The sequence below is a fragment of the Cebidichthys violaceus genome, unplaced genomic scaffold (genome assembly GCF_023349555.1).
Source record: "Cebidichthys violaceus isolate CVI_PGR_0920_01 unplaced genomic scaffold, fCebVio1.0.p SCAF_57, whole genome shotgun sequence".
NCBI classification, from domain to species: Eukaryota; Metazoa; Chordata; class Actinopteri; order Perciformes; family Stichaeidae; genus Cebidichthys; species Cebidichthys violaceus.
The window spans coordinates 738,936-752,859 of NW_027176783.1; the positions used below are offsets into that span (position 1 = coordinate 738,936).

Below are 13,924 nucleotides of genomic sequence, written 5' to 3' on the forward strand. Positions count from 1 at the left end.
AACATCACCATAGAACCATATGTATCTATATAATGTATTATGAACATCACCATAGAACCATATGTATCTATATAATGTATCATGAACATCACCATAGGAACATAAATCACTAACTGGAGTTCTGCCTTTTGAATTTTGTCCCCATTTTAGTTCCTTTCTGATAAAAATTAAATTCATAAAGGATCAGGATTCTTGTCTGAAGTTGAACATCTCATTGTCATAGACGTGAGATAAAACTAGGATGTAAAATAGTCCAGCTTGTCGTTTCTTTCTCACTGAATGTTTTTATTTTCCAAACATTAAAATGATCGTTTGATTCTAATCTATTTTATTACTTCTTCATGGATCAGACAAACAGAAATGCAGGTTTCATGTTGTTTCTGTGAGGAGGGATGAATGTCATGACATCATCAGATCAGCTGTCTCTTCTTCATGAACACGATTACTGTCGTCACGGATCATGAAAGCGTGTCGGGAGGAGAAAACCTTTAAATCAGTGGGTTTTAAAATAAACATTTAATATGTGGGACTTCTCTGAATTAATTACATCGCTGCATTTGATCCGACATGATGCGAGAACGCTGCGTGTGATCACGTGACACCCCGAGGTCCAATCAGCAGACGCCTCAGAGCGGGAAACACTGACCTCTGGTTCACAGCCAGAGGATTAGAACAATAATACAAAAAATAACAATATAAAACAAAGAATAAAAAGCTTATTACAGAGATATGAACAGAAACAACAACATGTCTCCTTCTCAACGTTAAGAGTACCACTTCCTTTAAATCTGGACAGACCAGGTTATGTCACAATAAGAAGATTATTAACATTATTCTCATTATTAATATCTTACAAAACCAAAATCAACAGTGCAATAAAAAGGTGTTTTAATCCCGTCGCTCGGCAGGAGAGCGAGAGACACGACGAGGGGGGAGGAAAGAAGGTAACATCCAGAAATAAAAGAAAGGAAGGAAGGATAGAGGGAACACAGAGGAGGACGAGCAGTTTACAATAGACAGGAGGAGGAGCTTCTCAGGAGTATATAAAGGAGAAATAAAGGAGGTGTGGATGGATGAACCGTGTGGAGGTAGAGAGGGAACGATGAAGGCAGACATGTGAGGAGGTGATGAAGGAGGGAGGGGGGTCGGGGGAGGGGAGAGAAAGGAGGATCATGGGAAAAAAAAATATCCACAAAACAGCCTCAAAGCTAACAAAGCTAGCAAAAGCTAAACGTGTGCCTTCATGTCGCTCAGTCTGCTTCTTGTTTACAGGTTATGTTGATGAGTAAAAGTCAAAAATAAAGAAAACATTGTGTTTTGGAGGCTGTCGTGTGGATCTGAGGAGACGCACTGACGACACGATTCTGGTTCACGTATCGAACGCTAAACGTCAAACTACAACAGAAGAAGAAGAAGAAGAAGAAGAGTCCTCTTGTAGTTTCTATCCATAGACACTTGACTGCTGTCTTTAGGGAGAATCTTCTCTTTGGGGAAATATTCCCGATAAATAATGCAGTAGAAATAAAGACTTCTGTAGTGTGACCCGTGAAACATCAGCTGTTAGCGTATAACTACAAGGGTTGAACTCACAGGAAGTGACATCACTGTGTTTCCTGCTGCTGTTCATAAATAAAGAAAACACCTCCGTCTCATTAATGCTTCCAATCAGCTGTTGAAGAGGTAAAGTTGTCCTTCTTTAATCAAAGAATTTAATCAACATGTATTTGTGACCATCAGCAGTGTCATTGTCTGACTCGTTTTATATATTTAAATATTTATATATTCAATAAGAAACGAGGCGTCAGTGCATCTCAAAGGGGGAGGGGTCACTGGAAGTGGGGGTAAAGGTGGGAGGTGGGAGGTTATGGGAGGGGGGGTTGATCAAAGAGCAAGTGTGTGTGTGTGTGTGTTGGACAGGTGGGCGTGGCCTGTTCTGTTGGAGGGGGCGTGGCCTGTTCTCAGGAACTCCTCTTAGTCCGGGAATGTTGGATCAACCACTGAAGAGTGATGTCTGCAGAGAGAGAGAGAGACACAAACAAACAGGAGACAGAAGAGACGGAGAAGTTTAACTGATGACACGATGACGTACAGAAGTGAAACATGTTTTCTTTTACTGATGAGGTATTTATATGATTACCTCATTTAAAGATTGTTTGTTATCTGTGATGCTAAACAAATATTTGTTTCTTTAAATCAAATGAATTTAATTAAATTGAGTTGAGGTGAATACATAGATTTAAATATGAGATAAGCATTCACGCCTTTTGTTCTCTGATCTCTGATCATGTTTCATTGTTAACAACTAATCAAGAGAGCTAGTAACGTTAGCAGCACCGCTAACGGCTAACCAACGGAGGTTCACTTCAGTGACACTATGATGCCTTCAGGCTCTGCTCAGTGAACATGAGGACTGACTGAAGGTACATTATAACGTTATTGTGATGTGTTCACATGTAATCTGTAAAATGTAGTTTTGGTGATGAACTTGAATGAATCCAGTAGTTTGAAGGAGATGTTTTCATGTTAATATAAAATAGATATGAGAGATGAATTATGACGTTTAACTTCATAACACGAGCTCTAAACACATTATTATACATCATTAAACATAATGATGAAGATACAATGTTTGATTTTCTTATCCTTTGAATTGATTGTTTTTATGTGATAACTCTATAGAACATTGAGAAGTTTAGATGGATGGATGGTGTGTGTGTGTGTGTGTGTGTGTGTGTGTGTGTGTGTGTACCGATGTTGTCTTTCTCCTTGCAGGAGATGGAGTAACAGCAGATCTCTCTGTCCTGGATGGCCGACAGGTTCCTGATTTAAAAAAACACAAATCAATTAAAAAAATTAAAACATTCACAAAAATATAAAAGTATATAAGTATAAAAGTATATAAATATAAAGTATACAAGTATAAAAGTATATAAATATAAAGTATATAAATATAAAGTATATAAGTATAAAAGTATATAAATATAAAAAGTATATAAATATAAAAGTATATACATATATAAATATAAAGTATATAAATATAAAAGTATATAGGTATATAAATATAAAAGTATATAAATATAAAAAGTGTATAAATATATAAATATAAAAAGTATATAAATATAAAAAGTATATAAATATAAAGTGTATAAGTATATAAATATAAAAGTATATAAGTATAAAGTATTGATTCTCAAACAGAAGCATGACCTGATCAACACGACTGTGTGGAACAAAAAGTACTTGTACTTCCATTATATACTACTTTAAACTTCTGAATATATCATTCTGTAGAACGAGTTTTATCTTTGGTACTTTAAAGTTAAGACTTGTATTCTGGCGCCACCTGTAGGTAAAAAGCCAACTGGGCTCATTTGAAGCCTCCACCTATATAATATTAAAATATCACAATATTACAGAGAACATAAAATCAATATGCATAAACATTAATACTTTATTAAAGTAGGACTTTGACTATTTATGTACTGTAGAAAGCAGGTTGTGAAATGTTGATTCTTTTCTTCATTAATTGTCTTTTTTTCCTCACAATATAATCAAAAAGAAGCAATAAGAGTATCAATAAGAGTACTAGTATCTATACAATCCTTAAGAGTACTAGTATCTATATAATCCTGAAGATACTCGTCCCTACGGTGTACTTACATCCTCTCTATGAGCTCCTTCTCATCCAGAGCTCCTGGTAGGTCTCTCTTGTTCCCCAGAACCAGAACCTGAAGAAACACATCAGAGGAACATCAGAGGAACACCAGAAGACACACAAGAGGAACATCAGAGGAACACCAGAAGAACATCAGAAGAACACCAGAGGAAATAACATCCGTCAGTCAGAGTGTTTATTAATGAAACCAGAGCGATTATTGAGCAGCAGGCTGCTTCTATATATATATATATATATATATATATATATATATATATATATATATATATATATATGATTTCTAACATTTTATACTGCGGGTCAACCTCAGTGACATCATAAAGATATCTTTGAAGATGTAACCGATGCTGAACAACAATCATAAATATAGAGTTCATTATTACAAAGTCATAATTCTGACTGAAAGTTTAAACAGCTGTGACTGTTTAAACTACCAGCTGAATAAGAATAAACAGAATACTCATATAACTATAGTCAGATGTATTGTCTCTATTAACAGCTGGTCTTCCTTCATTTGTCAGTTCAAACTGTTACTTTCAGTCTGAGTTACGTGTTTTAACTTCTATACATTTGTCTCGTATCATAGTAATAATAAAGAACGTTAGCATCACCAGCTAACGTTATGGTGATGTGTTCACATGTAATCTGTAAAATGTAGTTCTGGTGATGAACTTGAATAGATCCAGTAGTAGGAGATGTTTTCACATGAGTATAAAATAGATATTAGAGATGAATTATGATGTTTAACTTCATAACACGAACTATAAACACATTATTATACATCATTAATAATAATAATAATAATAATAATAATAATAATAATGAAGAGATGAGTTTTAATACATACAAATAATATATTTTTATTTCCTCATCATTTGAATTGATTGTTTTTATGTAATAACATGAGAGATGACTAACAAAATAAAAGGAGAACATTTAGATGGTTGTGGTCTAGCTCAGTCTGGTTCTGGTCTAGCTCAGTCTGGTTGTGGTCTGGTTCAGGTCTAGCTCAGTCTGCTTGTGGTCTGGTTCAGTCTGGTTGTGGTCTGGTTCTGGTCTAGGTCACTCTGGTTGTGGTCTAGGTCAGTCTGGTTGTGGTCTGGTTCAGGTCTAGCTCAGTCTGGTTGTGGTCTGGTTCTGGTCTAGCTCAGTCTGGTTCAGGTCTAGCTCAGTCTGGTTGTGGTCTTTCTCAGTCTGGTTCAGGTCTAGCTCAGTCTGGTTCAGGTCTGGTTCGTGGTGTTCTTACAGGAATCCCCTGCAGCTGTGGTTTGTCCAGCAGGTTGTGGAGTTCGTTCTTGGAGGCTTCGATCTTCTCTGGGTCGGCTGCGTCCACCATGTAGCTACAACGAGACGAATGTGACAGAATATTAAAAAACATTCATTCAAAAGTAAATACAAATCTGTGTTATCACAACTGCCTGAGTAACTGACACACGTCACTAGAAACACATTTTGATTGCCTCCAAACGGCTCTCAACATGGCGGCAGCGAGCCGGACGGCTAGTAGCCAACAGCGCTAACAGTCAATCATTGGAGCAACATGTTGCCTTCGACGTTACTTTGTGTTAAGTGATCAACAAGAAGCTGTTGATGACTTTTATTGCAAAAACACAAACGTACGTACAGAAGTCTGCTCTGCATTGTTCTGGTGGTTCAGTTCTTTCTGATCTCATTGTGGACTAAAGACCAAATGGAGGTTGTAGAAAATCACTTCCACTCCACCAGCTGTGACCCAGTTCCTGTCTCACTGCATTCTGCTTCTCTTGTAGAGTTCTACGACGGCAGTCAGCATCATTTGACCATTTGCGTGACTTTCCTCTGCGTCTCTCTAGTCTCATTAATGTCTCGCTGTCACATTTGGACCCGGCCGAGACGTCCAGCGTCCCGTTTAAGGAGGCGTGAACCATGGTTTAGGAAACGAGGACTTACACGATGGCGCTGACTCCTCGACAGTAACGCTCCCACATGCTCCTGAACCGAGGCTGACCGCCGATGTCCCAAAGCTACAGACACAATGAGAGGACATGTTAGAGAGAAGACTTCACTGAGATTAACAAAAAGAACACATGAAGAGAATATAAGAGAATTATAATCTTCTTTAATTAATATCTATAAATATGTTTTATTTCATGTTAACAGGAAAATAATGGGTAAACTAAGTAGAGTAAGTAAGAACAAAAAAAGTGAGAACTCAGTTAGGTTGAGACAACTAAACTACTCAGTTAGGTTGAGACAACTAAACTACTCAGTTAGGTTGAGACAACTAAACTACTTAGTTAGGTTGAGACAACTAAACTACTCAGTTAGGTTGAGACAACTAAACTACTTAGTTAGGTTGAGACAACTAAACTACTCAGATAGGTTGAGACAACTAAACTACTCAGTTAGGTTGAGACAACTAAACTACTTAGTTAGGTTGAGACAACTAAACTACTCAGTTAGGTTGAGACAACTAAACTACTCAGTTAGGTTGAGACAACTAAACTACTCAGTTAGGTTGAGACAACTAAACTACTCAGTTAGGTTGAGACAACTAAACTACTTAGTTAGGTTGAGACAACTAAACTACTCAGTTAGGTTGAGACAACTAAACTACTTAGTTAGGTTGAGACAACTAAACTACTCAGTTAGGTTGAGACAACTAAACTACTTAGTTAGGTTGAGACAACTAAACTACTCAGATAGGTTGAGACAACTAAACTACTCAGTTAGGTTGAGACAACTAAACTACTTAGTTAGGTTGAGACAACTAAACTAATAAGTTAAGTTGAGACAACTAAACTACTCAGTTAGGTTGAGACAACTAAACTACTCAGTTAGGTTGAGACAACTAAACTACTTAGTTAGGTTGAGAGAACTAAACTACTAAGTTAGGTTGAGACAACTAAACTTCTAAATGTGTGCAGACAGGCAGCGGAGGAATGGAACTACCAACCTTGATGGTGACGTTGCCCTTAGTGATCTTCCTCATGTTGAATCCAACTGTCGGAATCATGTCTTCACTGAACTGTCCAGACTGAAACACACACACACACACACACACACACACACACACACACACACACACACACACACACACAGTCTATTATCGGTGGGTTTCGGCTCCTCACATATTGTCCTGACATGTCAGAGTTCTCTCTCTTTTCTTCCAGAAGTTTTCCCTGATGGTTGATCTGATGACAACATTCACATGGACACACATCACCTTTAAGAGTCAGGGTGTGTTCGATGCCATGGTCCTCTAATGAAGCATCAAACCATCTCTGTTTGGGCAGTTAGTTTATTCATCAACAGAAAACATCTCAGTAAACACTGAGGTCAGCACATATCAGCGACCACAACATGTTTCACACTCAAAGTAAAATGTCACTATTAGTGTTTAAAAGGCTGTGGGGGAATACAAAGAGGTTTGTAATGTGGGGTAAAGGGAGCAGAGTACTGATTCTAGGATCCTTCTGTGCATCCTTAGTTATGTGTCAATGAAGTTAATTATCAAGTTATTAAAGTTAGTTACCGACCTCATCACAGTTAGGCTTCGGGGAAAGTAATCGATTGTTAGATTATGTCTCGATAATCAACAGATGAACGCAACAGACGCCTTGTTTACGTGCTAAGCTAGGCTAAATGCTAGCAGAGTTCTGGTGAAGAAGGCTGAGCTTCGACCCGCCCGACGCCTCCTGGATTAAAAGAGAACGTGTGGAAGTGAAGCAAACCAAACCGGTCGGACTCAGTCACTGAGGACCACAGGTTTGGTGCTACGTGGAACTTTTGAATTCATTTCGTTTTAGAATCAAAGCTTGATGAAGAGAATCGTGCATTTCAGATTCTAACAGGAAGGAATACACACATCTCCCTGAACATTATATAGGTGTAGGATCTATGTCAGTAGGTCACCAAAAACACAGGATGTCTCGGTGTGTTGTGACCGGTGCAGGAAGGTCCTGGTGGAGCTGATCGATCCTCCGTCACCAGCTCCGCCAGACCTCTACCTCCGGCTCCACGACCAGAGACCACGGATCAATACCACCAATATACGGCCTTCATGCTGAGGAAAACATCCACCGGTGCAGAATCCTGCTCCACTGTCACACGACAGACACAGGAGATGGTCCTGCTCACTGCATCACCTCTCTATAGTGAATCAGCTCTGTTAAATCGTCCACAGCTACAACTCTGTAACTCCGTCCTTCCTGCTGTGGCTGATCTGTGCACTACTGGTTAGTTCACTTAACTCAGTAGTATTATATCTCATTCTATATATTGTGCATGTTTTATACTCATTGTTTTACTCATACTTTGATTCCTTATCTGGATCATAATGCTGCTGAAGTTTTTTTATTTTATTTCCCCTTGCAGGATTAATAAAGTATCCATCCACCAACCTACATCCATCCATCTATCCATCTACCTACATACATCTATCTATCTATCCACCCATCCATTCACCAACCTACATACCTATATATATCTATCTATCCATATACATACCCATCCACCCATCCATCTACATCCATCCACCAACCTACATCCATCCATCCATCTACCTACATACATCTATCTATCTATCCACCCATCCATCCACCAACCTACATACCTATATATATCTATCTATCCATATACATACCCATCCATCCACCAACCTACATCCATCCATCCATCCATCTATCTATCCATCTACCTACATACATCTATCTATCTATCTATCCACCCATCCATCCACCAACCTACATACCTATATATATATATCTATCTATCCATATACATCCATCCATCTACATACATATATCCATCCATCCATCTACATCCATCCACCAACCTACATCTACCTATCTACATCCATCCATCCATCCACCTCTGTGACAGCAGCTGTGCTCATGTTAACGTTACATCCGGTGCAGAAGCGTTACATTTAAACAGTAACATAATCTAATGACACGTGATGAACACAGCTAGCTAACGCGGATGTGACTTTATAACAGTATTGACTCTTAACACCGACAGCTAGCTGACCTCACCGCCGCGAGGACAACAATGGACGCAGCCAGATGCTAACTGACAGCTGTGGCGTTAGCTAGCTGGCTTTAGCTCCCGTGTGTGTGTGTATGTGTGCTAGCTAGCTAAAGCTAGCCGGTCCTCTCACCGCTATCACGTTGACGAAGGTGGTCTTCCCGGAGTACTGCAGCCCCACCAGAGTCAGCTCCATCTCCTCCTTCCAGAAGAGCGCCTTGAACCAGTCCAGCAGTTTGTTGATGAGCGCTATCATCTCTTTGTTGTTGTTGTTTTGTCGTCCGATGCTAACGCTAGCTTGAAGGCTCCTGCTAACGGCTATTAGGTGGCTATGCTAAGCTAGCTAGCTGGCTAACGCCCCGACAGTCCTGTGTTTTTTTGTTGGTGGCCGCTGACAGTGGCTGTGACAATCACGGTGACGGTGACAGCTGAACGGACACCGAAGAGAACGGTTACTACGTCGGTGTTTTCTGGCCGTAATGTCCGCGGTTCGTGTGTTTTATTCTGTCTGTGATGTTTACTAGCGACGCCTTTTCCTACCAGCTTCCGTCAAGTTAGATATTACACAGCTCCGACATATCCGGTACAGACCATCAAAATAAAACACTTCTAACTTAATAACTAACGTAATGCTGGTCACATTGCTTTCAACGTACACAATGAAATACACCAATAAACAAGACAAATATAAAAACAAGGACATTAAAGACAACAAAGTAGAACAGAGAAACTAAGCATACACATTTAACATGTGCTACTATGTACAATATACATATAAATATATATCAAAGAATATATATGAACGTAAACAACAATGGACAATGGATTTGAGATATTAGTGCAAATAGAGGAGCAGTATGTCTGATTAATTGTTCATGAGAGCAATTAATAAACGATAATAAACAATAATAGACAATAATACACATTAATAAACAATAATAAACAACAATAGACAATAACAAACAATAATAAACATTAATAAACAACAATAAACAACAATAGACAATAACAAACAATAATAAACATGAATAAACTATAATAAACAACAATAGACACAGTTATTCAAGTAAAGGTTGACGTACATGTTGCCAACTTCACACTCAAAACAGCTCCAATCATCATTTAGTTAGCTGTGGATGTCATAACAAATCTAATGTTTATTATGAATTACTTTTACTTCATTTTCCGTCTCAGAGTGTAACAGACAAAAGAAGATCTGTAATTAATATACCTGGATGAACTCCAGGATGTCTGACAAACACGTTTAAGAGACGGACTGTGACGTGGATTTAAACACCAGCAGAGTTTTTCTTCTTCTCTCCGGGTTATAATATCTGATTTGAGCGTAGACTTTTGCACGTTCTCTGGTGCACATTTTGCACGTTCCTGCACAGAGCGGCAACACACAATGTCTTCTCTTTCATATTTCTAATGTAAACATGTCTCTTCTGTATTCATGTTTGTTGACTTGCTTTCATTTTCACGCTCTGTTTATTGTAGAACACAGAGGGGACTTCCTTCTTGGTGAAAACCTGTTCTGCAGTGAACGTGAACCTGACTCGTGTTTGAGGTGAGAGCAGGTTGTCGGCTCCACTTCCTGTTTGGGTGGGGTTGATAGAGGAAGAGGAGAGGAGGAGGAAGGAAAGAGGAGGCCGACAGAAGCGGACGCTGCTGTGCGGAGGAAACACCGCCCCCTGGTGTTAACACACGGAGCTGGTCTTCAGTGGAAGTGACGGGAAAACAGACGTAATGTTGGACCAACTCCCTCTGCAGCTTTAATGTCACATACAAGAAGTACTGAGGAGGGACGTCTTTCATGACATGATGTGCCGTATGAGACGTGTGACAGTACAAATGTCCTGCGTCTGCCATAACGATGGACGTTCTAGTAAAGCTTCGTTCTGTCCTCTGCAGTCGTGATGCGGCTCCTTTAACCGTGAAACTAAATGTTCTTTATTTCCTGTTGTGTTCAGTGACGCGTCAGTGACTGTGAGTTTACAGCAGATGATGTCAAAACGTACTAACAGCTTCTTTAATCCTCACCAGGTTCAACACACACACACACACACACACACACACACACACACACACACACACACACACACACACACACACACACACACACACACACACACTAGATGTGGTGTTAACTTTTCTTTTAAAGCGAGACTCAAACACACATTATATCTCCTGACAGTCAGACGGCCTTAAACAGCAGCTTTAAAACAAGTAATCAATAAATCAACTGAATCAAAATCAGATATCATGATTATAGATTATAGATGATCGGATTTCAGCTTCTTCTTTTTAATGTGGTCAAAAACAATATTTGGTGTTTTGGATTGTTGATCAGATGAAACATTTGAATGTGCCACTCTTTTAATTTCATATAAATATTTATAGTATAATATAAATTATATTTATTTTATAAAATGTTCTCAAAGAGTTGATTCATCGAGAGAGTTATCTTCAGTCATCAATAATAAAAACAATCATTAGTTGAGCACAGGTGGTTATTGTGGGCCCTCAGGGGCCCCTCAGGCCCACATTGTCTGAATCATTACTTTCAAATATCTTTTATACTAAAACACAATAAAACCTGACGCGATAAAGGGCCTTATGTCAAAATCCAGTTTTAATATTTCATTTCATTTCACTGTGCATGTTTCTTAACCTCAACCGACTGCAAACTATTCAAACTATTCAAACTATTCAGACCTGATCTCTATAAATAAGACAACATCTGAGGGACATTCAGCGTGTCATGGTGACACGGTTCAGGCTTTTCGTTTCTGTCTTCAAAGTGAAGCGGCTACAGTTAAGTTTAGAGAAGTAAACACGTCACGAACATCACCAACGAAACTTCACAATAAGTCAGAAACACGCCGGGACATGAACACCGGCCTCCTGGTTGAAAGTGTTTTGTGTTTGAACACCATAAGTGCTCTCTCTCTCTTTTCAGACTACTTCACTAAATGTAGCATATTATAGCATATTATATGTCACTGAGTAGTAACGTTACGAAGCGTAGAGAGTAAATTAATAAAACAACTTCATGCTTCACATACACTCTTATCACAGCGTAAGAAAGAACGACGCCCTCAACAGATGACTAGTGTAGCATTACAGCATGGTGGACTTAGCAAGCTAGATCGCTAGCTAGTGGATAGCTGGCTAGTTAGCTAGCTTGCTAAGTCCACCATGCTGTAATGCTACACGGGTTACAGCAAATGAGCCGAAGCAGCACCTTCACTCTGGAGAAGGACATGCTAATGTTAGCTAGCTAACTAGCCAGCCATGTGTCTCCAGCGCTGTGTCCCCTCTCTTCATATTGAGCTGAGACTTAACACTTTGTGTTAACACTGATACTAACAACAACTAGCAACTAACAACAACCGCCATTTTATTTTGCACTAGTTCTACTCGGATTCTGTTTCTATGGGGAAACCATGTTTGCAGCCTCTTCTCCATCAGTGTTCATATCAATGACTAGCAGTAGACGTAGCTTCAGTTTAGACTGGGGACAAACTGGTCCCTTAAGGAGTCAGAAACCAAGGTACCTTCGTACTGGGTCACAGTTAGGCCTCTGGGTTCAACTCTACCGAAATCATTTCTTTAATCTTCAATTTCTGTCAAAGTAAATTCCTGTTTAATTTTATTTTACTCAACATTTTCTGTTTTGTGTTTTTTTCTGCTTGGTTCAGTTCTGGGTTCTCCAGGGTCTCTGTGCTCTGAACTGGACCAGAATAATCCAGTTCTATGTGATCCTGACACTCTGAAGGTGCAGTAGGTGCTTTCACGTCCTGCTTCCATGACTCTGGTTCTGTTAATGACACGTTTATTGGTCTTCTGCTGGTTCTGAGGTCCGCTGGATCTCTTTAGGTGTGAACCTGCTCTCATTGGTTCTGCAGGTTCACATTCTGTTCGCCGTCCAGCTGGACGTTCTGTAGCTGGATGCTGACTTGGTCCTCTGGGTTCTGGTTCTGCTCCTGGTCAAGAGGAAACACAGACAAAGTCCTCACATCTAAACCACCAGACGTTTGGTGGAGTTTAGGACACTGGACCTACGCGGTTAAGAGACAGATCATAGTCATGTGTTAAACCTGCATTCTCTCTAGTGTCCACCAGGGGGCGACTCCTCTGGTTGTATAGAAGTCTAGTCTAAAATGACTCTACTTCTCTCTTGATTTATTCCCTCAGTAAACATTGTAAACATGAGTTTATGGTCTCAATCTCTAGTTTACAGTCTTCTTCAATACAGCATGATGTTCATTTAGTACATTATGCTCCATTTAGAGTCAAACAGACCATAAAGAGGGGATGATTTAGGGGCGGGGCTACACAGTGATTGACAGGTCTCGACGTCACTCCTCCTCCGTCCACATATGGTCACATCCTGTTCACTGGTTCTGTGTGTTTGTGTGTGTGTGTGTGTGCGTGAGTACCTGGTTGTGTTGTAACTGGGAGCTGTACTGGGCCAGTGTGGAGTAGAGGAACTGGTACTGCTCTGTGGTCTGGATCATCCCCCCCCTGTACAGGACAGAAAACAGAAAGTTACACCACAGACAGAGAGACAGCAGAGGGGCTGATACCAGAGACAGGTGAATCTCACCTGTCCAGTCGGAGCTGACAAACCGTCTCCAGGATGTCGACCTCTCCGGCGTCTCTGAGCCGCTGACAGCCGATACTGCTGACGATGAAACAGCCCGTCCTCCCGATACCTGCACTGAGAGGACAGAGACACGAGACCTGAATGTCAGCTCGAGAGACTTAAAACCAAGACCTCCAGGACCACCAGGACCTCCAGGACCACCAGGACCACCAGGACCTCCAGAGCCACCAGGACCAAATGTGAACATTGAACATGAACTCTGAGTTTTTCTCACATCCGCTCTGAATAATAACTGATTGATAAGGAACCAACCTGCAGTGGACGACGATTGGTCCGGGACCGAGGGCGGGGCCTGTGATTGGCTGAGAGCCGGTCGGGAGGAGGGACTTCCGGTACGTCTCCACCTCCTCCACCAGTCTCAGCAGAGGAGCGGTGCATTGTGGGATGTGGTGGTCAGGCCAAGAGGTGAACCAGTAGTGTCTGACGGGACGACGCTCCGAGCACAGCTGCACACACACACACACACACACACACAGACACACACACAACTTTCATTGTCAAAAGGTTAAGTAGTTTTGTTGTCTAAACCTAACTAAGTAGTTAGTAGTAGTTAGCAGTACAAAGTACAA

At 40.2% G+C, this 13,924-nt stretch overlaps 2 protein-coding genes across 4 annotated transcripts in view; both read right to left on the reverse strand.

Moving 5' to 3' along the window:
• Nucleotides 1–311: 311 nt before the first annotated feature.
• LOC137888718 (ADP-ribosylation factor-like protein 8A) lies at nucleotides 312–9,240 on the reverse strand. Its single transcript, XM_068732166.1, has 7 exons — nucleotides 8,817–9,240; nucleotides 6,612–6,692; nucleotides 5,606–5,679; nucleotides 4,923–5,016; nucleotides 3,661–3,728; nucleotides 2,750–2,820; nucleotides 312–2,011 (listed from the first exon to the last, which is right to left on the reverse strand). The coding sequence occupies exons 1-7, from the start codon at nucleotides 8,937–8,939 to the stop codon at nucleotides 1,959–1,961; spliced, it is 564 nt and encodes a 187-aa protein (XP_068588267.1). The 5' UTR covers nucleotides 8,940–9,240; the 3' UTR covers nucleotides 312–1,958.
• A 1,798-nt stretch (nucleotides 9,241–11,038) lies between these two features.
• LOC137888730 (tyrosine-protein phosphatase non-receptor type 7-like) overlaps nucleotides 11,039–13,924 on the reverse strand; it is a 13,230-nt gene continuing 10,344 nt past the window's right edge. For all 3 annotated transcript variants that reach the window (XM_068732185.1, XM_068732186.1, XM_068732187.1), the window contains exons 8-11: nucleotides 13,608–13,801; nucleotides 13,296–13,409; nucleotides 13,129–13,213; nucleotides 11,039–12,672 (exon numbers count right to left, since the gene is read on the reverse strand). In XM_068732185.1, coding sequence (XP_068588286.1) covers nucleotides 12,580–12,672; nucleotides 13,129–13,213; nucleotides 13,296–13,409; nucleotides 13,608–13,801 — 486 coding nt within the window. In that variant the 3' untranslated portion in view covers nucleotides 11,039–12,579. The remainder of the gene's footprint in view (nucleotides 12,673–13,128; nucleotides 13,214–13,295; nucleotides 13,410–13,607; nucleotides 13,802–13,924) is intronic.